Consider the following 27500-nt stretch of genomic DNA (forward strand, 5'->3'; position numbering starts at 1 on the left):
TTTTTTACTCTTTTTTACCCTTTTTCTCAAAGATCTCCTGGTCCAATTGCAAAAAAATTTGCACCATTCGATTCAGCGTCGTCGAATTACCATTATATCAAGTTTCTGGCAAAGTGGTCAAAAATTTGGCACTTGGCCCTTTTATTGCCTGGACTATTTCACAATTTTTTCAGTAAAGGTCATCTGAAGGTAAACATCTTGACCATCGTTGGATTCTGATGTTGAAGTTATATTTCTTTTGGCGCGTTTTGTAAACTGAAGTTAGATGCGACCGAAAAATCGACACACCACGAAGTTGTCGATATTTACAATGCGCGGGCAAAGCGATTTCAAATTTTTCTCAAGCGGTCACCCATCCAAATCCTAATCGTACTCAAGCGCTGCTTGATTTAAATGATCGAGCAGGAATAAGGGCTGCCAGCGCGCCATACCCGTTGACGCATAAAGTAATTTGATATTACTCCCTTATATTTAGTGTGGACTGATATCTATATTTTGATATATTTGACCAGGATCAATATACATTTAAATTTCTGTTAAAATTTTCGAGACGCCTAAAACTAATGCAGAGAAATTTAAAGAATACTTCTTCTTCATCACGTATAAATAAATAAATTAAATTATACTTATTAATTTTAATATATATATAAACCTTTATCACACACACAAATTATATTAAATATCTTTATTTTATTTAATTATTTTATCGTCTTATTGACAAATTTAGAGTAAGTATTATATTGACACGCGGGATAGTTGGAGTTTTTTTATGTTGTTTTTTTTGTTGAAGTTATATTTTTCAAGTTATTGAGGTTATATTTGTTTTGGTACGCTAAAGAAGTATAAGTTCTTATGTGCGTACATAAGTACACACACCAGTTTTTTTTTTTTTAGTTAAATTTTCTAATTTATACTTCTTGTGTTTCTATATGTAAAATGAATTACATACATATACCTTTATATTCTTATCATTTTATGAATAGACTGTTATTTTTATGTTTTTTAAGATATAGTTAGTTTTATTTTACGTTGAAATAAATGACTGAATAATGCACATTTTAGTTTGTTTTTGATTTATACGGTTTTACGTATAAAAATCTACGATTTCGATTTACACGGTTTTCTAAGGAACCTATCTTCATTGTAAATCGTGGGATAGGTGTATTACATACTTTTCTTAGGCATTGTATATAATACCTAGACATTCTATATAATGAGCTATAGACAAATGCTATTTAGGCAAAGTAAGGAAAAGGTACTGATAAGGCTCTATTATATAAATGACGTGCATTCCTCAAAAATAGAAATGTTATTCTGAAAAAATAATGAGAGCGTGCGATTAAAAGAAATGTATTCAAAGTAGGTAAAGAAAAATAAAAGTTGTACAAAACAAAACCCTGACACAACCCTGACGTAACCCTGACGCCTTCTTTAACAGGATAAATGAGTTTACTTTTGTTTTTTATAATCATTACATCATAGCGATTCAGCAACCAATAGTTCCTGGTTAGTTATTTTGGCTTTTTGTAAATCATTTATTAACTTTTGGTTAGTAATTTCAGTTAAGAAAATACTGTTATTTACAACATTAATTTGAATTTTGGGCAGTTCATCGTTGAAATGTTGTTTCATGTCTATAGGACCATGATTCCTTTTCCAACACAACAGCTTGTTCCTCCATTTTCATAGAGCACAGAAAAAAATTAATTTTTTGTTAAAAAAAAATTTAAGTAAAATTACGTATTTTGACATTCCTGAACGAACCGCAAAGTGCAACTGACAAATACTAAACCTGAGGCGCACGTTAAAAGTCACGTGCCTTGCCACGTGATATTCGAAACGAATCGAAAATGTATTTCATACTTTGCTGGTTTCTCATTTGGTATTCTATAGAATGCCTAGGAAATGTGTGAAATATGAATCGTTTCATACATTGTGGCCAATTTTAGGCATTATATACAATGCGTTGGCATTCTATAGAATGCCAAATTTCAAACTATGCCGGTAACATAATATATATATCATATTTCTCCAAAATCTCATAAATCTATTTCATAATATATATACGATAAAATGAATAGAATTATTTCTACGCAAAAATTTAACATTTTAATAATTGTTGAATAAATCTCTACGTATATTATTTATTATATTATATATGTGATGACAATAATGAAAATATGAAAAATATACCATAGCTTCTCTGTCATAAAATAATTGTAAGTGATAAATGTTTATATGTAAAATCACAGATCTGACTGTATTTTTAAATTTTTATCATTTGACAATTATTATAACATGCTTCGTTTTTGCTTTTTATATACTTTCTTGAACATCGTCTGCAGCAATGTTAACAATGCGTTCTTCGTCTGGAGCGCGTCTTTTTCTGATTAAGTATAACAGACATCTTTTTGTTAATTGTGGAATTACCACGTTATTATAGCAACACATTCCAATCAAAAGAATCGTAAAGCCAATGAGCTGCAAAAAGGTTTCATTAATAATTAATTCAGTCAACTTTGCTTATTGTAATTAATGTTAAAAATTATAATGGTTGTCAATATTTGATAAACACATATTGTTAAAATCAAAAATATATTTTGTTCTCAAATATATAATTACCTGAAGATAATGAAAATCTTGCCATCCAAATATCAATGAAAAAGCCCATATAACAATTGTTCGTATGCTATCTAAAATCATTCTTGTTGTAGCACTGATTTCCTTTGTCACACTAATACCAGCAAAGTTAAAAAATGCTATACTGAATGCTATTCCTATATAAAAGAAAAGAAAGAAAAGATACGGTGTGTGTGAGTCATGGTTAATATAATTATTGTATATATTAAAATAATTTAATCTCATATTATCTAGTAGTAATAAACTACTGATTTTACTAACCAACTATTGCCATCAGTAATCTGCCACTATTTCCAATTTGTACAAAAGCATCTGTAGTAGCTTCAAGAGTTCCTCGTGAGTTATCCGCAAATGGTGGTGGTGCGTAAATAAAATTAAGAGGAATCATCACGAGGCATATGCCAATAAATCCAAAAATACCTAACAAAAATTCAAAGCTTGTTTACCATAATTTAAGTTTATTTAGAAATATGGATCGTAAAAAATCATAAAAGTTATTTCATGTTTGCAAAATCAATACTCTTTTGTTAAAAGTATTCTTATGCTTTACCTTCCCAACCAACTGCTTGTAATGCAGGAATATCTTGACCAGCTATAAATTTTTCTTCTATTACCATTTGGACCGCTGTTATTACCTAGTAAAAATAATATTTTTGATTTAATGCTACAAAAAAATAATATGACCCACTTATTTGCCAAATCAATTAACTCTGTAAAAGAAAAAGTAAATAAAATTGATGAAATAATATAAATCATCGTATAATTTTATTATTAATATTAAATAACAATACAAATTATTTTCTTTGAGTAATATTAATCCTAGTAGCTTGATAATAAAATTGAAAAACATTCTTAAAAATGTGTTAATTGTTTTGGCTTGTAAAGTCTTCATATATTAAATGTGATTATACCTGTGCACAAATTATTAGTAGATCTCCAGTTAAAATAGAATTCAAACTAGTATCGTCATCTTTCTTAATCATCATATCGCTCAAACCAACAAGCGCTAAACCTATCATAACAAATATAATTCCAGTCCATTCTCTTCCACCGAAGGTTCTATTGAGGAAGCCCATCGAGAGAATACCAGTAAAAACTATAACAGCACCACGCAACATTTGAAAACTACTGGCATAAGTCAAATTAAGACCGACGTACATAATAGAAGTTGCTAACATATCACACATAGCTGGTATAAATAGGATGAATGCATTGAAATTGCGAGATCCTTTGGTTAAGATATTATTATCTACAGAACCATCCTGTAAAATAATTATTTAGAATTAAACTAGATGTTAAGAACAAAATAAAAAATTAAGTATTAGAAGTAACGCTTACATCTTTACGACAATAGTAACAATATGCAATTTTAAAAATGATAAGGCATAGCATTTCGCCCAAAAACATAAATGAAGATTGCATAAATGGATGATTAAAGTGACGAGGCACTCCATCCTGTCCAGCCACTACTTGTTTATCAGCATACCTAAGATAAAAATCCAAATGTTTACAAACTATTATTTTTTCCTTTTCGATTGAAGAATATAATGAAACTTTTAATACAAGAGCATATTATAATATTGTTACATATAAAGGATGTCTGAGGTTTTTCTGGACGTTATCGTAATAAAAATATGTCAAAATAAAAATAAAAATGTTATAAAAACATAGATCATTTGAAACTTTATGAAAAAGCGATGACAAAAATTGTAAATCACTAATTCCTTGTTCAAAATGCAGATCACCTACACGATTGTGTAGGTCCTATTACTGCAGGAGAAAATAGACTTGTTTCACATAATTGTGAATACGCATTCAAAAATACTAGATGATGCAGTACTATTTTGACAAGAAATCTGTATCGGTACTCTCTTATAGCAACCCGATTATTTTTGTTGAACAAACCATATGCATAATGAATGTCTTTAAAACTACTTTTTGTATCTCGATCAGTAATATTTCATAAAAGAGGAAACTTAAAGAAAATTGATACCGATTGACACTCGCTAAATCACTTTGAAATAGTAAACATCATAAATATATAATATTATATAAACATAATCTCGCTGCTTAGTAAATGTGAACATAACTTTTGAACAAATTTTCATGCACAGAATACACTGACATTCTTTGGCCAAAGAAACCTCAGGTACCCTGTATATCATATATATAAAATACTTACTTTACAGAAAGGGTATTAAATGATCCAGTAACTACCATAAGAATTGCTAAAATATATTGATAATGTGTCCATGATAATTTATCCATCTTTGAAAAGTTGAATATATAATCTGAGAATAAATTATAAATGAATATTATACTTTTAATTAGAATCTTTAGTTTAATTAAAATAAATCTAAGATTAAATCTAATTCAAATACATAAATTAGAATATGGAACACTAAATCATCATTTATATTTATTTGACGATACCACATAAAGCTTTGTTAATAGATATTGTGTAATATAAGCATATCAGATATATGATAGGTCTCTTATTTCATGATGACAGTGGTTTTTCTAAAGAAAATTCTAATATAATTAAATAAAATCATATTCTATTAATCAAATCTAGACCCGAGTAAAAATTTAAAAATATGTTACTTCTTATTGATTTGGAATGATATCTTCTAACACAAAGGTATGTTTAAACAAAATTGAAGATACAAATAAATTAATAATAGATGCATAGATTCGAATTCAAGTGTCAAAGTAATATATATATATATATATATATTGAAACTCAATCAAAGTATATAAAAAATGATAAAAGAAAGATATTTAAATATTTCAAATAAATATAAAATTAAATTAACAAATACCTTTAAATAAGGTCGTATACTTTGACCGAACTCATAAGCACAAAGGATATCGTCAAAAAAATGACGACTTAAACGCTCAACGTTTAAATCGAGTTATTTAAATTGTTTTATTTTTATGAATAATCGAATTGGCTACTTACTATAATGTAATATTTATACAAGCGTCGAAAATTTTTAAATAAAATCTATAATCGCTTTATAAAAATACTTGGAAGTGTATACCATTGTCGAATTAATCTTTCTTTCACGACTTTTATAATGCAATTGACAGTTCGTAGTTTCAATTCTCGAAGTGTCGCTGTGATCTGTTTTCAATCAGCTGTCAATAATATAGAATACATACACTTTACATTTATTGACAGTGAATAAGTGACAGATAAACAATTTAAATGCATGTGTAACCGTAGAAAAGTTGGCATAAAACCTAAACAGCAGAAAAAAATGAATAAATGCTCTTAATTGCTCACTAATTGCTCAATTAAAATCCATATAACTACTAATTTTACTAATTAATTATTTAATTAGTTATTATTAATTGAAATACAAACATTTTTTTTCTATTTCTAAGTAAAACAACGAAGTTTGCAACAGCAAAAAGAATGAATAAGTGGTCTTAATTGCTCACTATTTGCTCAGCTTTATTTTATCAAATATTTTTTATTTATATAAATATATATATGATATATAATATAATATATATATATATATAATATAATAATATATTATATATATAAATATTTGATGAAATAAAGTTGAAGAGCCGGACAAACAAAAAGTCAGCAATTGATTGAAAACAAAAAACTGTAGAAAATTTCATTACTTTGCTTAGAAATGAGAAAAAATGTTTTTGTATGTTCAATTATTAATAACTAATTAAATAATTAATTAATAAAGTGTGCAATTAATAAAAATTAAAATGTGCAATTAAGAGTACTTATTCATTTTTTTCTGCTGTTGAAGTTCTATGCCAACTTTTATGCGGTGCATGTCTATGGTATACGATAATTTATATATACAAGATATATCCGAAAAAATCAATTATGAATACGATTTTGACAATGAATTTGTGGATTTAGGCGAACATCATAAAATATCAAACAATGATTTATTTAAACAAATTAACGAAATACAAATTGGCTGACAAATTAGTCTTAAATACATATTATACTTCATTTATTGTATATTCAAAAATCATGTTATTCGTACTCATAAATATTACTTATCTTTCAAGATACAAATCTTAACAACTAATAGTCTATAACAATGGTATTATAATAATCAAAATTATGATAACGCGTTAGTAATAATAATAATAATAATAATAATAATAATAGTAACTATACAAAAAACTATAAAAATAATGAAATGTTATTAATGCTACTCCGTATTATATATTCAGGAATTAAATGTCACGTTCTTCCTTTTCTTTAATCTCTGTCAGGCCATTATAATTAAAACTGGCAAATTTACAATCTATATTTTCTTTTTTATTCTATGTATTCGTATATTTAACCTTTGACTGCGATGCGATTTCAGAAAAATCCATTACATACGTCATGATCGTCACATGTTAGTCGCTGCGACTAGTTGTCCACTGATTCGTGACCAAAACAGTTCCCCAAAATTTAAAATACCATTCTCTCTTATGGTTTAAAAAAATAATAATTTTAAATAAATTATAATATCAATTTTTTTATTTATTTCAAATAACTTTTCAAGCTACCTTAATTTACTTAACTTAAATTGAAAATTTTAGGTTTTATAGTGGAAAAAAAGGAAGAAGGCGTAAATTTACACCTTTCGTTTATATTGATGGATACGTGAAAGCGTATATATACGCCTTTAGCAGTCAAAGAGTTAAAATTTGTTAATATAGTACACATATGCCATTATAGAAATACAGAATTTGCATCGAATTATTTATTTCTTTGTAAATGAACATTCCATTTCAAACTATTTTTTACAAAGATTATTTTCATTATCACTTTATTTTTTTATTTATTTGTTTTTGTCTACCCAAGATCTATTTTTCTTAAATTTACGATTATATTAGAAAGAAGTCTTTAAATAACTATGTAATTGATACATTTTTATCTTTTATTTTTTTCTTTTTAAGGAAAATTCTTATCGTTTATCCTACGTTTATAGTGTATATGTATATATATATGTTTTATGGAAACATCAATATATGACGAAATAAAATTAAGTCATACGCAATATCTGTATTTACACTACGCATCCCTCGTTTTATGCTAATTAGCTTTTCATATTATTAAAGAGGCCATGCCAATAAATGTTATCATGTTATATTATAACAATGGAAAATATTAAAGATAGGATGGGTGTACGTATCATACATTATACTGTATGAACTAATCCTTCAAATATTAGATACCTGAAAAAAAAATTAGTTAATTTAAATTGTGCCGTTCATATGCCAAACCGATTAACAACACGTTAAGTGTCAAGTCTCTTTTGTTGTGCTTTCTATTTAGACCACGATGATTGCCAATTGTAAAAAAAATATAAGAATGTCGGTTATTAATGATCTAAATGTCCTGAATGGAAAGTCTAAGGTTGGTTCGTAGGGATCGAATTATTTGCATTTAGTGATGTTAAGTGTAATTATTAAAAAAATTTATTTTAAATCTAAAAAGTTAAGTATCGATCAATTACTTTGATGATAAAATTTTTAAAAATTCTAAAAGTCGAGTCAATCGCTTTGACTTCTAAATGACTCAATTAATAGATTTATGGATATTGTTAATAATATTCAAATTATATTACATACCTAAATTATATATTGATTACGTAGAGAATTCATACTGGATTTGACTGACTAGAAGTTGTTCTACAACGTGCTTCAAGTGATCTGAGTTTTTCAAGCCTGTGCATTGGGTCCAGTAGACTTTTCTCCTCTATTTCAGGAGTTGTAGTAGATTCTATATATAGTGAACACACATTGATGCGATGTTTGATTTAGATTTCAAAATGAAATTAATAATTTCTTTTGAATCACGATAAAGCATTGAGCGTAAGATTTATTTATACCGAATTATTACTTAATTTTTTATAGATAACCTGTACTGTAATGATTCATTCGCGGTATAACTCCTTGATTTCGTCGTGCCCGATCTATTTCTCGTAATCCTTGTTCTATAAAGTCCTGGAAGAACTGGTGCGACTTAACTAAGAAAGGTTGAACATCTGCGTCAGGATATTGAAGTTTAAAATCATAAAGTTGCATTAAACCCTAGAAAATATTAAAAGTAAGGATAATATTAAAGAAATTGCAAATTCCTATCATACAATAATAATTTAAATTGAGTATATACAGAGTGAGTCGGCTAATATCAGCTACCTGAATAATTTCTACAATTCTAGTGATAAGAAAAAATGTTAGGTTTTTGTTAACTCTTCCGGTATATAAGAAAATGAAATAACAAACCTCTTGCATTTGTTCTTTTGATCCAATTTTTTTGAAGATTTCTGCTAACTGTTGATGAGTAGATTTTGATAAATGTTTTTGCATTTTTGTTGTACTATTTGTCTTTGACGTTAGCCTTGAAGCGGTATTTAGTTCATCCGGTTTAAACGTCTTTAAAAAATACAAATTTAATAATTTAGAAAAATATTTGTCTTTAAATATAATAAACACATTTATACTTACAGCAATTAATCTTATCAAATAAGAATGTAATTCTGATTCATTAGTGTTATTTATTTTTGTTAAATGACTGAGTATTGTGCTTCCCTTAACACGTGTCATACTGTGAAGAACTGTTTTTATCGTTCTTAGTGGAGTATCGGAACAACGCTTTTTCCACCAAGTAGTCGGATAATCCTGTAAATATAAACCTTAGATGTATGTAAGTTCGTTATTGGCGAATTATATATGGGTATACAAATAAAGGCTCTGTATAACTAAACGACCAACCGACCAACCCATATAGGGGTCGTACCATGCGATATTACGCATGTACAAGCGAATTTATATAAAACGAAACTAGCACCAAAGCATACCGCAACAAAAGAGTTATAAATCTTTTTAATAAACAAACAAACCTTCAAAAATCGATGAACTTCTAAGAGAATAATATCATAATCCAAGTCAGCTGCCCAATTTGGGAACGTTTTAACAATTTTCCACAAACATTTCATTACCAATTCTTCATATTTTGGAGGAACATTTGATTCGGCGCACGCATGAAGTAGTTCTATTAATACACTAAAATATAACAACAATTAAATAAACATAATATTTGTTTTCTATAAAATCATATTCTCGTAGATAATTATTTTAATAATATAAACAACATTTTATGTGACTTACCATATAATTGTTGTGTGATTTGAATTGTCGATTATTTTAACGACTATGTTATTTACCACTCTGATATACGCTTCTGCTTCTTGTAAACGTTCTAATTTACATTCTGCAAGTAAAGTGATCATTTGTTCGACGAGTTCTTTCAAATGTATTAATGGTACATTTTTAGCGAGTATTCCGGTATCATAAAACTAAAAAGATTTGATAATATTTAATATTAATCATGTAAATATATTCAATTATAAAAATAAAATATTATACACTCTTGTTTCTTACCGTGAGTATTACCATAAAAGTATTTCTAAAACCTTTGGATACATTCGTGCTTCCTTGATGTAAAGGATACGTTTGTAAAAATTTTAATTGCATATTCACTGAACTAATAAATTTATCTTCCTTCGACTGTAATAAATAAGCTTTATGTGATCTTAATAACTGAAAATAAATAAAAAGAAAATTATGTTCTGTAATACGACGTTAGATGTTCGTGTAAAATCATATTCTTATACAAAATATATTTATTTAAATTATATAGAACAATATTTTTGTTATACTAACATTATCAATACTGTTCATTGATTGTATGGCTGTAGGTAAGTCAAGACTAGCCATTGCGAGTATAGTATGTTCAAGATTATCATCTTTGGAATTAGATGGTCCTTCGGGTAATACTGTTGCCGATTTTGGTATCAACAATTTTGGTGGTGATATTGGTATCATTCTATAATACATTATAAGCAAATGAATAATTGCTTATCTCGTTTACACGTTAGAAATAAATCTACTTACTGGGTTTTAGTAGAATTAAGTTTAATTGGTTCATCGATATCAGATATAGTAGTATCTTGAAGAACAGGATTTCTAAATTTGACTGGAGCACTCGATTCAATTTTTTGTAGAAAATCCATATCTAATCCGAACGGTCCAGTAGCTTCTGTTTGTCCTATTGGAACTGGATTCCTATAAACATGTGAATGCATTAGAATAGCTGCGCTAAACTTAACAAAATACAAACTAGATCAAATATTTCATATTAAATAATCGTAACTACAAACTTCAGCTACCAAACAATAATGGAAAATATATATTTATTCTACACTATTTTATACTATATTTAAAAAAATTTCTTTTGTTATTTTTCATTAAATTTAATTATGGTTCTACATGTAATTAAACTATTAATGTAGTAAATACGTTATTTGTATATGTATATTATTTAGTGCAAAACAATATAAATTTATATAAGTTAATGATCTAGTTTTACAACGTAACGTGTTTGTTTGTTTTTTGTTCTTTTTATAATTTACATAATACTTGATTATACTCTAGATTATTTAAATTACTTTGTTTTTCATAATACGATGATATTTATATGACATGCTGATTACCCCAAAGCTACTATTGAATGATAGATCAGAATTTTATTACTAGCGAGATACAAATAAATACTTACTACTAATTCAAAGTAAAATCAAACGTATGAAGGAAAAAAGTACAAAACAAAAAAAAGAAAGGATGTTAAATGTCAAGAAATTTTAAAGTAACAAATTTTAAAGCCCAACACCATACATTTTATACTGAAAGTAAAAGAAGTTATTATGAATCACAAACATGTTAATATCGCCTTTATCATTTTTAGGATGTAGATGAGTATCTTGATCAAGTTCCTTTCTAACTTCGCAAGTTGACCGCACAACTATACAAGGTTCCTTTGATTGTTTTGAATCAATTTCTCCTGTTTTGGTTGTTATAATTTTCGCCCTGTAAGATTGTTATGAAGCAAATACATGCGAACATAAAAATAAATTGATAAACGCAATACTATGAATCGAAAAAATATTTGATATAATCTTTTTTTGTAATTGTAACCAAAATATTTTTTTTTATATTGTGTTATATTACCATAATATTTTTTATATGAAGATAAATATATATATATATATATATATATATATACACATTGAGTTATAAATATCGAAGCATGCTAAGGCTTTTCGCCCTTTCTGAAACGACGTTTTATAGAGATAAACTTAATGAAATAGAGGATGTTAGATAAACACCTAATTTAATAGTATATTTTTACTTACAGATTATTAGTCATTTCATCATCCATATCATCCTGTTCTGGGACTTCTTCATTTTCTTCTTTATAGTCACTTTCTACATCTTCCGTCAGCGGAACGGTATCTGTTATTGTAGGTACAATCCTGGTAGAAGATGCTGATTTTATTGGACGATTTTTTGCTGCCCTTTTAATACGTTCATCCAACAACGATTGATCCTTTTCTGATATCTATGTTAAATAAATAAATATTATCAAAGTATATGAATTTAAGCAAGTCAGAATGATGAAAATAATTAAATTACAAATTTAAAATATTATATTTTAGCAACTTACTTGACCAACCAGTTTAGTTATTTTTTCACCTTCAAGAAAATATGCTTGTACGATACAATTTAAAGCAGCATTGCGAACAGAATTATCACGATCTGCTATTTGTTTTGCAACTTCTTTTAATGCTGTTGCTGGAGATGGTTGACATACGCTAATTCCATAATTCTCTATAAGTGATCCTAATTGATCCAAACATCCTAAAAATTATATTTTGTTTTAGTATTTACAAAAATTGTATTATATATATACACATTTGAGATATTTATTATATATACGTATTACATATATATCTGAGATTTTTCTAACTAAATGATGTCAGCATATTCTATGCGTGAAAATAAAAAAAATGTTATGTAAATTATAAATGTTTACATTAACTTGATAAAGATTGTTCTTAAAATACCAGTTGATTATGTTTAGAATAGAATACGCTAATACCGTTTAATTAGAAATACTTCAGACACCCTGTATATTATTGCATAACCAAAATGTACGAATTTATCTGTTTATTAAGATGTCATACGTAAATACCTGTTCTTTGACGAGCATTCTTAGATTTTAGGCCTTCCATTACATATGAAAATATTTTGCTGACAGGATATACAAGTGCTATTTGTTTAAATAATGCGCGTACACCATTACGTACAGCATCTTTCGGATCTCCTATCTAAAAAGTATTCGTTTTTATATTTTATTTACTATATTATACATAAAATAGTTTTCAATCATTAAATATGTTAAATATTTAAGGTATACCTTAATAATGAGATAAGGAATAAACGAAGCAGCTTCATTTTCTAACATATGATATTGATCCTCTATTAAAAAATTGAAAACGGTTTGCAAATAATCCAGACCTTTCAATAGTACAGAAGGATTAGTATCAAAAAATCTTAAAGTCAACCACTTAAGAATAAGATCGAGATTTGATACTAATGCTTTACTATTGCCGGGAAGATCCTGAAAAAAATGAAACAAATAAAAGAAAATAATTTGGTAGTTTTATAATCTAAAATCTTTACGTAACTGCGCACAAATATTTTAATCAAAATATTCACCTCGGTTAACGATTCAATAGCTTTTAAATGATATCGAAAATCAGAATGAAACATATTTGTCATTAAAGTTTTGTTCACATTAGCCGCAGTCATAAGTTCTTTAAGTAATTCCACAAACTCTTCCCTCGGTGTTGTGAAATTCCATTTTAACACCTTCAATTTTTGTTCATCGATGACTCGTTGATGTTTAAGATTATTAGTGACTAATAGAGGACTGTTGTCAACATCTTCATCCTTTTTACGAGCACTTCCTGGTTTCGATGATGCCCCACTCTTTAATATTAAACAGATATGAGTTATTTAATATAAGAATAAATGAATTATCTTAAATATGAATTAAATATTAATAAATAAAAAATTAAGAGACCTTTGGTTTGACTACTGCTTTAGCTATTTTTGCAGCTCCCCCACTTTTAACAGTTTTCTGTATATTTTCATCGGATAATTGTTTCTTAGATAACGGTTTTATAGGTAAATTAGGTCGAGATTTATCCAAAGCAGCAAGTACCACTGTCCTTGAACCAGGCTGTAATTAATAATGTTAAATAGATGAATTATTGTTCTATGGGAAATATACAAAATATACTTTTCTTCAATTAACGTTAATTCTCCATTATGCGTAAATAACATTTTTTTTATTACATAAATCTTGTATAAAAAATATATATATATATATAAATTTTACAATAAATAATGATTTTTTTTCATAAAATTTATACCTTTAATTTTTCTGTATTTCTAGCCATTGCTTCGTAAGAGAGATGAATCATGAATCCAAGTACAGCTTCTTGAGCATTTTTTCTTACATCAGAATTTCTATCCTCTAAATTACTATACAAGTGAGGTATACAAACAAGAAGTTCCTCTTTTGGTATTTGTTTTACAGGAACTAAGAAAGAAAACATTAAAACCAAACAAGTTAAAACACTGAATATAATAAAATATGATATTAACATTATTATTGGAATACATCCTTACTTAATGGTAACTTCTGAGATAACCAAGTCCACAATTCAGCTCTGAGTGTTGGTGATCCAGATTTTAAAGCATCGCCTATAATTTCTCCTTCGAAGAATTCTTTGTAACCACATTGTTCTCCCCATGTATCGATGCATGAAATCGCAGCAGTTCTTATCCAAACCTAAAATACACGATTGTAAAATAAAGAAACTTAAATTTTTTATTTTTATTAACTACTCGAGTTCTTTCCAGAAGTCTTTATAAAAATTGTGTCAACAAATGCCAAGTGGTGCGATCATGTATTAATTGCACATGGCGTTTCAATAACATGGTACTTTTCAACAAGAAATCTAAACTGCTTTAGACTCGTACATTTATGATAAAATGATTAAAAATGAATATAAAAATGTATACTAACCTTACTATCTCCAAGACATTGTATAAAACCAGGTAATAAAATCCTTAAATGTTGTTTTGCTGATGTACCCAATGATACAGCTAATGTCTGACATATACCTAAAGTTGACTGCGCAATTTTACTGTTACTGTCTATTAATCGCAATGCTAATCCTTGTGGTAAATCACCGATAGAGCCCTTTATAAATTTGGATTCGTTTAATATAGCACTTATTTTTTGTAATCCTTCATTCCGTACCTATTTTTAAAAATATAGAGCGATTCGATAAATATAATTATATATGTTACGGACCATTTGGAAAATCCGGAATTATGAACAATGCATAGGCATTATTCACAATGGCAGGCGTTTTTGGACATGTAGGAAACAGAAGAATTATTACGGACTTTTTCTAGGCATTGTACATAATACAATACTTTGGTATCCTATAAAGTATCAAATTATTACGTAAGCAATGTTGAGAAGAATACATTATCGGGCAACCGAGCTTCTCCCCCCCTACAATCACACATATACTCGCTTTTGTATGGGGTAGGGGGAGGGATTGCTCGATATCTAAGAAATGTGAGAAATATGAATACAATTCCTCCATTGCCCAAAAACGCTTGCTATTGTGAATAATGCCTACGCATTGTTCATAATTCCGGATTTCCCAAGAGGTCCGTAACATGTATATTTATAACTTAGAAAAAATTGTTATAATCGAGAAAAAATAGTCTTAAATTTACCTTCCAATTTTTATCGGATAATTCGCTGAGAAGACTTTCCGTAATTTGATTACTAATGTCAACACGTGGAATTAAGTCGTTTATATTTTGTTCATTGCTTTCAACTTTTTCATTAATTTCAGGTTCATCTGCATCATCGCTTCTCATTTTCTTATTTTTGGTACCTCGTATAGGCACGGGTGGAGTTTCACCATTATGCTAAAATATGAAGTAAAAATAAAATTAGATTTAGATCATATTTATATTTATATAAAATGCATTTAACCCCTTGCATTATAACAATGTATGAGATGTTTTTTAGCTCAAACATGAGAAACATAAATCCTACCCGTGGTGAATCTCACAAGTCAAATATAAGAAATATGAAATATAGCATCAATTTTGACACACAGCACCACGTGTTAAATCATAGTGCAAAGGGTTAATAATCTATAACCCTTAAATTATTTTTACTTTTTCACATTCTTGTTCAATTTGTTGTTTGAGAGCAGGTTTTTCATTATCGAAAAATGTAAGCAGTTGTCTTCCCATATACAAATATAAAGTGCCAATTAGTGTTATAGCAGCAGTACGTACACCAGGATTAGTTGCCCCTACTGCTTTCTTTATATTGTCTATTAAAGATTTGACGTTAACTCTGTAATATAAAATTGTAATATTATAATATATATTATAAAATAAGTATAAAACATATAATATTAAATGATAAAATGATTTTAACTCTGTAATATAAAATTGTAATATTATAATATATATTATAAAATATGTATAAAACATATAATATTAAATGATAAAATGATTTTTTTAGTATCAAATCATTAATACGTACGAGCAGCCAAATTCTATAAGACCCTTACTCAACCAAAGCAATGTTTCTTGTTGAACTTTAGGATTCTTTTGACTAAATGCAAATGCAAGTATTTCATTAGCCACATATTCAAAACTAGTAGCATTTGCTATTGATAAAAGTGTCTCGGATGCAACTGGACTATTTTTTGCACATCCTAGTTTTTCTGTTATATCTGTTATGCAATATCCAGAAACAGTACTGAAAATGTAATATACGTTTAACACACAAATACATTATAATTCAATATATTAAAAATACAAATGATATAACGCAAAATTATACAAACCATGAAAATGGGTGATTTTCTGCCAACATTTTTATAATTTCCAATCTACGTTTGAGAACTTGGAAGTTCATATCTTTAAGACCAGATTTTTTTGCCAATGTTCTTACAATGACTTGTGTAGATACATCTGTTGGCTCCATATTCCTTACGATCTATAAGAAACAAAAGGTTTCAATTTTTTACTTAATTCTTTCACTGCTATGAACACATATATGCGTCCAGCGAAAGATTATTCATTTCCCAGTCAAAGGATTATCTCTTAAAATTTCATATATATAAGAAAATAAAATTGTTTTTTTATTTGTAGTACCTGAGAAAGTTGTTCAACAGCAGACAATCGAATTTTCCAGTTACTATCAACAAGTCCCGAAATGACTTCGTTTGGTAAAATTTGTGAAGCAATTTCTTCTATTTCTTCAGTGCTATAATCCTTTTCTATTTTGATATTTGAAGATTTTTTCGAAGCTATAATAACGACATTATATATATAAATATTATGTATGTCTAGAAAAGAATATGCTCATAGTAAATATTATATTTACCTAAATTTGTCGAAGAAGAAGAAATTGTTTTTCTCGATAAACCTTGTTTAGTCGTAGTATTAGATCTTTTCATTGGTTTAGTTTCATTTTCTTTTGATTTTGTATTTTGTTCTACTTTAGCCGGTGCTGTTTTTGGTCTGGGTTTTGAAGACTTTTGTGCAGGTGGAAGTTTAACTACTATTACAACTTTTTCCGCGCATTCTTTTATCTGAAAAATGTAATAGTAAAAATTCCAGTAACTGTTTAAAATTTAATTTACATTTATTTCTTTTAATAATTAATGTAATAAATTAAATAGATACCTTAGTCATTTTTAAATTATCTATGTCCGTCAAAAATGGCATCATGGCTTTTTCTCCAACTAATTTCATTGCTGTCGCAATTGCTTCTGCTGAATTATCCCTAACGGTAGGATCTAGGAATTATATCATTTATAAAAATATATTAGAGATTATTTTGAAATTTAATTATAATTAGTAGATATAAAAACTAAATAATAGCTGTATTATACCTGGTTCATTCAATGTTTTTAAAAGTGTCGTTGTATATGCTTTTAATAATTTTTTATTTAAACTCGATGGAGGAGTACAAGCAAAACATCTTGCTAAATAAGCAGCAGTTTCTGCTTTTACCGCTGGATTTTTATTTTCTAACGCAGCGAGTGAATCCTCCAATATAAGATCGATTGTTACCTAATACATATCAACATATTATTTTCAAGTTATTGTCCCAACAAGAAATAAACACTTACACTGCCAAAAATTGCATCAGCAGCTTCTCGAAGCGCTTGTACAACATTTTGCTTTTTTTCTCGAAATTTCTCCAAAATAGCAGCCAGACATGATATCGCATAAGATTGAAATCGTTTTCTTAAACCTGTAGCTAAACCAGTTAGACATTTTCCTGCTAGAGCGACAACCAACACATTGGTATCTTTGGATATTACCTATAAATAGATATTGTTACTTCATAGAAATTATAATTATAAGAAAGTTTAATAAAAAATAATATCGTTTCTTCATATATATATATACCCTTTTCAAGGCTTTAACTACTTCTCCATAGTCACCACTTTCTAATTTTGGATTTGATACAAGTTTCTCCAAAATTTCCAAGGCGTTTTTCCTTTCTTGCCATTTCTTAGCTTCTAAATTTTCATAGAAGTCCTTAGGTAATTTAGAAAGTATATCAACAGGATCTAATAATTCATACGGATCTATGTCTGGTGCTACATCTCTATCAATTTCTTCCTTCTCGCCTATAAAAAGTATGCATCATGTATATTAATTTGAAAAGATTTACAACAAATTAACAGCTTACCTTCACTATCGTCACCCATTATTGGATCAATAACACATGTTGTTTTCGGTTTTTGTGACTTTAAGTAACGTTTAGGTACAGCTTTTTCATTTCCTAAATTATTAAATTCTGTCTCTAATTCTGTAATGTGTACTGGTTTTAAGGTATTTAATTGCTGCTTTAATGGAACACCTATCCATCTGTATTATTATTTCATAAAAATATAAGGATGGTTAAAATATGCGTATAATGTACAAGGCATCTGAAGTTTCTCCAGATGTCAACATATGTCAACATATAAATGATGTCAACATATACTATATTTAGTAAATGTGAACATTTATAATTGAAATCATAACTTTTGAACAAAACTTTAAATAACCTATATTTATATAATATTTTTTCTTATTTTTGTGCATAGAATCTGCAGACATCATTTGGTTAAAAAAACCTCAGACACACATTATATATAAAAATTATATTTATTTTTTTTACTTACCTGTACATTTCAATGACCAGGGCTTTACCTTCCTCTCTAACCGTTTTATCTCTATCTTCTAAAAAACTAGGAATTTTCTTTATCAGAGGCTTGACATTAATAACTTTGGATCCAAATTCGCTATAAAAAAAGATTTGCATTTGATAGAAAATAAAAATAATTATTAAAAAAGTATAATAGATATATCATGAAACAATATTTTGAATTTAGAACATAATTTATGATTTACCTTAGACTAAGAGTCAAAGCAGCAATACAGGCAGATACAATTTTAGGATTTTTTGCCTCTGTCCCTTTAAGTAATTCTTCTTGTACTGTTTCATGTTTTTCTATTTCTATATACATTAATGTTATTTGTACTGCTAAATCTTTCGTTTTAGCTTTGGGTGCAGCGATACATTTGGTCACTATGCCATTCATAACTTCACCAACCGTTCTAAAAGTATATAATAATACAAAGTAAAAATAAAAGAAATAAATGATTTGAAGTTTATAGAATAATATTGAATCTTACTTTATATAGATTAATGTTAAATTGTTTTAACATAAATATATTTACAAATTTTTTACTCACTTTCCAGCAACAGCCGCATTTTCCACAAAAGCTAGCACAGCTTCTAAACCTTTCTCTTGTGCCGCAGCATTGCTGTCCGATACAAATTTCTTAACGAAGCCTAAAAACTTATTCCATTCGGGTGATTTTTCATCATCTATGCATTGAAATGTTTTTACACATTCTTCGTATCCATGTAACCTTGCCCTCCATGACTATAAATAAGAAAAATAAAATAAAATAAAATAATAATAATAACAAATATACAGTTAATATCATAAACTATTAATAAATATAAATGATCACAATAATACCTTATGTACACAGCGCTCTTCCAATGGCAATTTCACATATTCCGTATCTTGCTCCATATTTTGGGACCTGATTGAATAACCAAAATATCAATTAAAACAATTTCAAGGACAATCAAAATTCACATATAATAAATATTCATCTTGACAACTAATGACTAATAGATGTTATTATATACTATGGATATCATATTGCTTTGTGGTATTTTCAATAAGGATTCTTCCTTGAATCACGCAGTAGCAAGATATAACGTGGTCACGTGATCATTCACGCAACCGTATTAAGAAAATGCAATGCTGCACGTGGGAATAAAAAAAAAAATACTTCAGTAACTTACGAATATATATATTATTACAGAATTAATTCTTTAGGAAAAATAATTATTAAGAAAAAGTAAAGAAACTTAATCTTTTCGTAATCGATGAAATTTGAACCTATAGAATGAAAATGTTATAATCTATCGTACAAATTCAGATGTGAACCATTGCAAAATTTATCTTTTTCTTCCACAACAAATATATGATCATCTCATTATTCTGTAATAATTATATTTAAAACAAAATTTGATGCCTGTATGACATATATATACATAATTCGAAAATGGCGCTGAAAAGTATGTGTACTGATGATAACAAAGAATTGAATAAAACATTGATGGTGTGTGTGTGTGTGTGTGCGCGTGTGTGGAAGAGGATATACCGCCACTGAAATCATGAAGCCTTTGTTCAATAAATGTTTTATTCGTTTACTGACTTATTTTTTGTCTTTTATTTGACTTTCAATAATCGAATAAAAGTTAGATTCTATTTAAAGGATCTCATGCACTTTATCTTTGCAATTTTTATGAATATGTATATTAAAGTAATCGATCTGCGCAGTAAAGTATTGGAAAGCAAAGAGGAGAGGAACAGGCGAAGGGGAAGAGGGATTACTTTCTTACATGGTTTCTGTATGCATGTGTTATTTAAGAAACTTAAAGTCATATATGTGAAATAATTTGTTAATATAATATCAAAACTATTAAAACGAAAGTAATAATTTGTTAGATTTAAATAATAGGAATTGAAATGAAAAAAGAAATATTAAGGTTAAGGGATCAAAAAAAGAAGCAAGTAACATATGATTAAGGTTATAAATTTATCATAATGTTAATTGTTCTAAAATATTAAGTATATAATAATGTTTAGCATCAATGTAATATTTGCATCTAATTGTTTATAAATAAAGAATCATTTTGTTAATTCTGTTATTTCAAATCAATGATATATGTTCTTTCATTTGCCAAATTGATTATCTCCACAAAAGAAAAAGTAGAAAAAATTGATAACATTGTGTTACACAGTCAATCGCTTTGTTTTTTTAACGATTCATATATAGGAATTTTTGTATTATAGCGTATATAGTTCTAAGATACAAAGAATATTTAATTTATCAAGAAATATTAATAAAAAAGAAATATTTGTTGATAAATTTTTATAAATGTATTTTATTTTATGATATTTATTTAATTTTTAAATAAATATATATATTTTCTACACTATTAATATAGAAAAGAAATAGATATTTGCAAAGTAGTGTTATTGCATTTAGCATAATAAAGTAAAAAAATGCAAGAATTAGATAATACATAATCATATTTTTACAATAAGTGAAATATGCAATGCATATAAAAAGTTTGAAATAAGGTTTGTTTCTCTAATATGTGTGCTACCATGCAGCGGAGAATAGATTCTGATCACAGTTTAGACTTATTTTTTGCATTAAGTACTGTCACAAATGTTTGATGATGAGATCTCAATGAAAATCAGTGCGTCACAGATATGCGACACTGGTAGGAAACATGTTAAAGATATCAATGAATACACATATTAAAAGTTAACCACAATTCAAAATGGTAAACCAAAAATAAAATAGTAACTAACTAAAACTGAGATATTTTTTATTAGAACAATTAATATAATTTTAGAAATAAATATTTTGACAACGTTAACTTTGTAAATGTTTAACTTAAAATGAATTCAACATATTTGTACCATATAAAATTTATTCTTGCTTAACACAATGTATTTATCTTAAATAATGAAATACGTGTAAAAGTTAATAAATAATTTTCTTCATTCATTATTTATTAACAATCATAATTTTATCTTTATTTTAATTAAGCAAAAAAGAATGATATTTTCAATGGATAATATAAAATAATTATTTGTCAATATACATGTGTGTGTAACTGTATATAAAAATCAATTAACGTTGGATTATACTTTATGGAAATATTTCAAAATTGTTATAGAGTTCAGAATAACAAAGACATCTACAGATCAAAGTAAATAGAACGAATTAGTTAATTTAATGTTGGTAGATTGAAACGATCAATCTGAAAATTGATTCGTTTAAAAAATTATTTAATATCATCGAATAATATTAAACAATGTTTTTACGTTTTAAGTTTATATAATTGGCATTTTTCTACGATTAAATATTTGTACGAATGAGAATGTATTAAGAAAATAATGAATGATATGCGCTGTTTTTTTTTTTTAATTTGTACTCACCTTTTGAGAAGACGTTAAAAAAGGTCCCTTCACAGAGCTCTTTAGATTATTCAGTAAATTCGTTTTATATTTCCTTATATAGTTTGTTTTAAACGATTAGCTAATAAAAGGGAAATATTAATGATTACTTTGGATTAATGACTTTACTTGAGGCTCGATAGCCATTAAATATTTAACAGTCAATTTTCAAACATACGTAATCTTACCTTTAACCGTCAAATGTGAATGCAAACAAAAAGATGATTGCTTTCGATACTTTCCGCACAACAAATTGTAGGATCTCTTCAATCTAGTTGTCTTGTTCTGATCTCAATAGATGGCACTACAGTCGTTCGCCATAGACGTAACGATACGAACATATTCTTTTCACTTTTAATTATGAATATCTTCAGATAAGAAAAGCTATATTATGTTTCATTTTAGATTTTAATGGCTTTAATTAATATCTTAATTAAGATCTTTTAAATTGTTTTGTTCATTCATGGAATAGAAATAAATATTTTTAATTAGATGTTTAATCGTTAGTTCACCAAATGGCACTAGAGTCGTTCGTCATAGACGTAATGAAATGAATTCTATTTCTTCTGATCCACGATAGGTGGATACATTTTACTAGATAATTATTGACATCGGGATAATGTGTAATACTATTACTAAAATAATAATAATTTCATGTTATTGACGTTACCAAAAAGAGAATAATATAATTATTTTATTTGAATTTGTAAATTTTGTTTTTTTAAACTTTCACGCTTTTTAAATGTATATATATCTATTAAAGAATCTGATAATTAACATTTTTTAATTTCTCTTTCATTTTTATTATACATATCATTTTAATTCTTTGATAAGCAAAAAATAAATTAATAGTATTTTTTTATTTAAATACTTTACATTGGTTTCGTAAATAATATATAAACATATATAAACTTAATAATTTTAACGATCATAGAATATTCATTTTTAACATAACTTGAAATAATTTTTGAAATAAAAACTAAAACATTAATGATACTTGGACAAATTTAATATGGTTGATAGAAAACGTTTGACTTTTTCTTATTTTACTTTACGTAAATAATAGATAAAACAAATATGCGAAAGAAATATGAAAATATACGTTGGGTAATGATTATCATTTGAATTTGATATATAAATAACAATAATTGATATAATTCTCGTACAAATGCCTCATGCAATCAAGTATTTTCAAATACATTTTTGCTTGATTCTTTTTCTTATTTTTTATTTTTGTTAAATCAATTAATCATTTTATAATATAAATCAAATTTTTCATATGTTAACCCTTTCGTCACGGCGTGCTTTAGTGCAAGTATCATCCCATAGAAATTTGCTAGTACATGCGTATCGTCGCATGGTATACAACTTCTATATGGGTCGGTCGATCGTTCATACGAGACTTTTGCATGGACAACCAGTATATGGGTTGTTAGTAACGAAAGGGTTAAAGATTTCTTTCTTTCAAACAAAACGATAATATTTATCGAGATTGGACAATATATCAATATATATACAGCACTACATGTCTTTAAATAATTATATATTTTTATCTTCGATAAGAAATTAATTGTATTATTCAACAAATTGATGATTTCTATCATTCAAATGATTCCCTTGCAGAAATATAACTTTCGAGGTAGGATCGCGAAAGAAAACCTTATTATTATTTTGTTTCTCTAGGGTTGTGATCATTTGACAAGGCATGTATTGCTGGCCAATAGTTTGATCGTTATTATGAAAATAAATGGGAATTCTCTGGGCGTTCAGATCTTTTTCAATGGCAAAGTATTTCGTAGGTTGATCAATGTTTGGAAGTATTGCGCACTCATTAGTACGTTTTTGTTCCTGTACCGAATTTAAGGCATTGACATAAACATTTTGATTGTCATTCAATGTTAATAATTGAAGATTTTGTAATTCGCTAAATGCATAAACGTGCGGATCGTTTTTTCGGAACATAAATTGAATATTTTGCGAAGTAATAGGAACGGCTGGTTGTTGTTGTTGTATTATAGATTGAGATAACGTTTGCCCATATGTCCTCAAATTATTTGATTTATTGTTAGTTGATGCTAATCCTTGATTTGATAGTTTTTGTTCGTTGGACGGTTTGATCGATTGATTTATAATTTGAAAATAAACGGGCTTATTATCATTGTTATCTTGACAATTTTCTGTCGTAGTTGTAGTGTAGGCATCGCACTGCGATGGATTTATAAATTTTACTTCCGGTTGATAAATAAGATCAGATTTAGTTGATCTCAGTAAAAAAGGTTGATTATCATTTCGTATTTCCTGTCTCAAAATTTGGCAATTTTTAAGATGCACTTTATCCTTCGTTTGTCGAACATTTTTAATCGGTTGAATTTGATTGTGATTTACAGAATAATGTGATTGCGTCGAAGGATCAGCATTGAATAATATTTTTTTAGAAAATGTTACGGATTTTTGTGGTTCATGAAATTGCATAGATTTCTTCGTTTCTTTATTTATATTCGATTTAGTTTTCTTCTTTTGCATCTTCTTTTCAACGGGTACACAAAAATCTAACGTTCTATGCATAGTGGGGGATTCTTCTTCTAATGGCATCGCACGATGTTTATTTGTAAAATATTTATCATTAAAGTATTGCGTTTTTATTATCGAATTATTCTCGTTCGATGATACAGACGAAGAAATATTGAAATTGAAGTCTACTTTTTGATTCGATGATTCTTGAAAATATTTAACACCGTCCTGTTTATTATTATTCAAAATATAAGTGAGATTGCTTATATTTGTAGGATCGCAAATGGATCTTCGAAGAATTGTTGGTACGTGTTTGAAATTTTTCGTAGATTTCCATATCATAGCACGAGCATTTAAATTCTTACACAAATCATCATCATCTTTGCTTTTGTCCTTATACGATTCACGAATCTTATGTTTTTTTTTAGAATCCTTTTCCAAATTGTTGATAAATTTGTATGTATTCATATGATGATCATCATCTTGCAAAAAATCAATTTTCGATGATTTTTTATTATCAATTTGATTTCTTTTAACGTCTTGCGGTATATATTTTCGATTATTTTTAATTAAAATTTTATCGTCTGGTATTCCAGATTTCATATTATGTTTTACACATCTTTCACAATTATTTTCATCATCCGTCGAAGAAGTAATCGTCGAGATAGGTCGATCAAACAGTTTCAATGGCAATTGGAAATTAGGTGGATTATTATCAAAGTTTCTTTTCTTTGACACGACTTTAATCTTATTATAATTCTTTGGTATAGAAAATAGAAAATTATTTGATTTAATTTTATCATCGATCTCGCAATGGAATTTAGGTGAAATTTCTAAATGTGAATCCTCAACGGCGTCTGCTGTTAATGATTCCGAATGATCGGAAGATACATAAGATTTTGATTGTTTATTCGTTTCATTTTTAATATCGTTTCCAATGATCGGTGATTTAGATGAATTATCTTTTTGTTTATCATCTATGTAATCAGTAATCTTTACGTCTGGTCGTGAAAAATGTTGACACATAGCGTTCATGTGTATGCGTTTAAGATTTTCTTTAACTTTTAGAATTGGATCTGAAAATTTGTATGTTGTACACCATATTCTTATAATTAATTATATTTATTTATTTCTATACAAAAATGATGATAATACTACTGCTGCTGCTGCTGCTGCTGATGATGATGATGATGATGATGATGATGATGATGATGATGATGATGATAATGATGATTATGATAATGATGTTTATTTTGATTATGATGATTTGAACGCGCGATAAAATTTATTTACATTAAATTAAAGTACCTGGCAAATTAGGGAGAATAATCGTGTCATGATCGTCAAAGTTTTCCGAACAAATCATAGCACAGAATTCTTCATATCGAAACATTGCGGACCAAGTAAATTTTTTCGAATTTATCAAGTGTTTCTTTGAAATTTTTTTTTGGCATTGTATATCCTCGTCCGAGGAGATAATATTTTCGAAAAGTTTATCTTTTTTAGTGCAATCGACTCGTACTGTATTAGGTAAAAGTCTAAAATAGAACAAGAGATTATATAAGACGCATATAAACTACATTCTAATTTTTCAATTTATTGGTTGCAATACAAATTATAAATGTAATTGATCCGTATTTAATCTAGCAATAAGATTGACAAATGTTCTGAATCATTGTATTTAGAAATTTGATTAAAATGTATTCAATTTTAATAGCTTGCGAAAATATAAGAATTTTTATGACGGCAATTTCAAAAACATCGTAAATTGTGTTACGGAATAACGTGTACCCAAAAATGTTTATGTGCCGACAAATTTTCGGGATCTCGATCCGAAACTGAAAATAATTCCCGACCTAAACCCAAACCCATAATTTCTAATAGCCGCACATCCCTAGTTTTTAAATATTCAATTTGAAAACTTATATGATTCAAATGTTGAATAACTGTTGAATTAGAAAAAGAAAAATAACGTACTCGAGTACATCTTCGGACTTTTCTGAGCTGTCTTGATCTAAAAATTTCGCAACTTCTCCTTGTAATCGAGCTTTGTAAAATTTATTCGGTTGTAATTTACCTGCAATCGATTATAAATAGTATTACGTTATTTAAATTTTCTTTTTTTTTGTTTTAATGTTATTTTTTTTATATTGCTTTGGCCAGATATAAGTAACGACGAAAATTTTAATAAAAAAAATATATATATATTATACTAATGTCGTTTGTTTACAGTTAGATATCAAGTGATAAAAAGGATTTTTCTTAACAAAATATACTATATTGTTTTATTTATTTATTTATATAAAATAGTAAAAAATCTTTCAACGGAAAAAAATACTAATTGTAAGATAAACAATTTATTTTTATATTTAAATACATAATCTTATTTTATGTGTAGACATAAAAAATATCCAAAATTCGTTCAATACAAAATACAATAGTTTATGCGTATTATATATTTAGAAATAAAATTCTAAAAATTTCACCATTACTTATAGACCAATTCAATTTTCTTATGAACATTTTTATTGCACATATTTACAATCATACCTTTTCTTACTTCTTTGCCTTTTGCCCCGTTTCTGTAAATCTTGATTAACTGTGTCAAAGATAAATATAGTATAATATAACATAAATCAAATTTTCGATTGTATTATTGTATCTTAACCTTTTCGATAATTAATTATGCATAATATACAATCAACTCTATAAAACGCGATATTC

At 27.3% G+C, this 27500-nt stretch overlaps 3 protein-coding genes across 4 annotated transcripts in view; all 3 read right to left on the reverse strand.

Annotated features, from left to right (window-relative positions):
* Positions 1-2134: 2134 nt before the first annotated feature.
* Positions 2135-5727, reverse strand: LOC106790215 (solute carrier family 35 member F6). The gene is made up of 8 exons (XM_014754966.1): positions 5603-5727; positions 4823-4931; positions 3979-4126; positions 3552-3902; positions 3191-3275; positions 2902-3060; positions 2623-2777; positions 2135-2481 (listed from the first exon to the last, which is right to left on the reverse strand). The coding sequence occupies exons 2-8, from the start codon at positions 4906-4908 to the stop codon at positions 2317-2319; spliced, it is 1149 nt and encodes a 382-aa protein (XP_014610452.1). The 5' UTR covers positions 4909-4931; positions 5603-5727; the 3' UTR covers positions 2135-2316.
* A 1871-nt stretch (positions 5728-7598) lies between these two features.
* On the reverse strand, positions 7599-22547 carry LOC106790217 (cytoskeleton-associated protein 5). Of its 2 annotated transcripts, XM_014754968.1 has the most exons (37): positions 22454-22547; positions 22248-22347; positions 19695-19761; positions 19402-19595; positions 19057-19263; positions 18828-18947; positions 18350-18528; positions 18064-18287; positions 17781-17975; positions 17541-17721; positions 17332-17444; positions 17030-17237; positions 16798-16952; positions 16488-16639; positions 16181-16399; positions 15805-15988; positions 15352-15549; positions 14624-14860; positions 14224-14386; positions 13965-14134; positions 13613-13771; positions 13246-13518; positions 12944-13147; positions 12719-12854; positions 12191-12384; positions 11880-12085; positions 11404-11553; positions 10582-10752; positions 10351-10513; positions 10069-10227; positions 9796-9983; positions 9528-9690; positions 9133-9306; positions 8911-9060; positions 8544-8715; positions 8254-8404; positions 7599-7857 (listed from the first exon to the last, which is right to left on the reverse strand). In XM_014754968.1, the coding sequence occupies exons 3-36, from the start codon at positions 19749-19751 to the stop codon at positions 8283-8285; spliced, it is 5940 nt and encodes a 1979-aa protein (XP_014610454.1). In that variant the 5' UTR covers positions 19752-19761; positions 22248-22347; positions 22454-22547; the 3' UTR covers positions 7599-7857; positions 8254-8282. The 2 variants fall into 2 exon arrangements, with proteins under 2 accessions (XP_014610454.1, XP_014610455.1); XM_014754969.1 differs by lacking the exon at positions 11404-11553.
* Positions 22548-23475: 928 nt separating this feature from the next.
* LOC106790220 overlaps positions 23476-27500 on the reverse strand; it is a 5321-nt gene continuing 1296 nt past the window's right edge. Inside the window, exons 2-5 of the mRNA XM_014754971.1 lie at positions 27327-27375; positions 26754-26853; positions 26085-26314; positions 23476-25852 (exon numbers count right to left, since the gene is read on the reverse strand). Of these exons, the coding sequence (XP_014610457.1) occupies positions 23841-25852; positions 26085-26314; positions 26754-26853; positions 27327-27375 (2391 nt within the window). The 3' untranslated portion in view covers positions 23476-23840. The remainder of the gene's footprint in view (positions 25853-26084; positions 26315-26753; positions 26854-27326; positions 27376-27500) is intronic.

Source organism: Polistes canadensis, unplaced genomic scaffold, assembly GCF_001313835.1.
Source record: "Polistes canadensis isolate GaletaPanama2010 unplaced genomic scaffold, ASM131383v1 scaffold_224, whole genome shotgun sequence".
In the NCBI taxonomy this organism is placed as follows: domain Eukaryota; kingdom Metazoa; phylum Arthropoda; class Insecta; order Hymenoptera; family Vespidae; genus Polistes; species Polistes canadensis.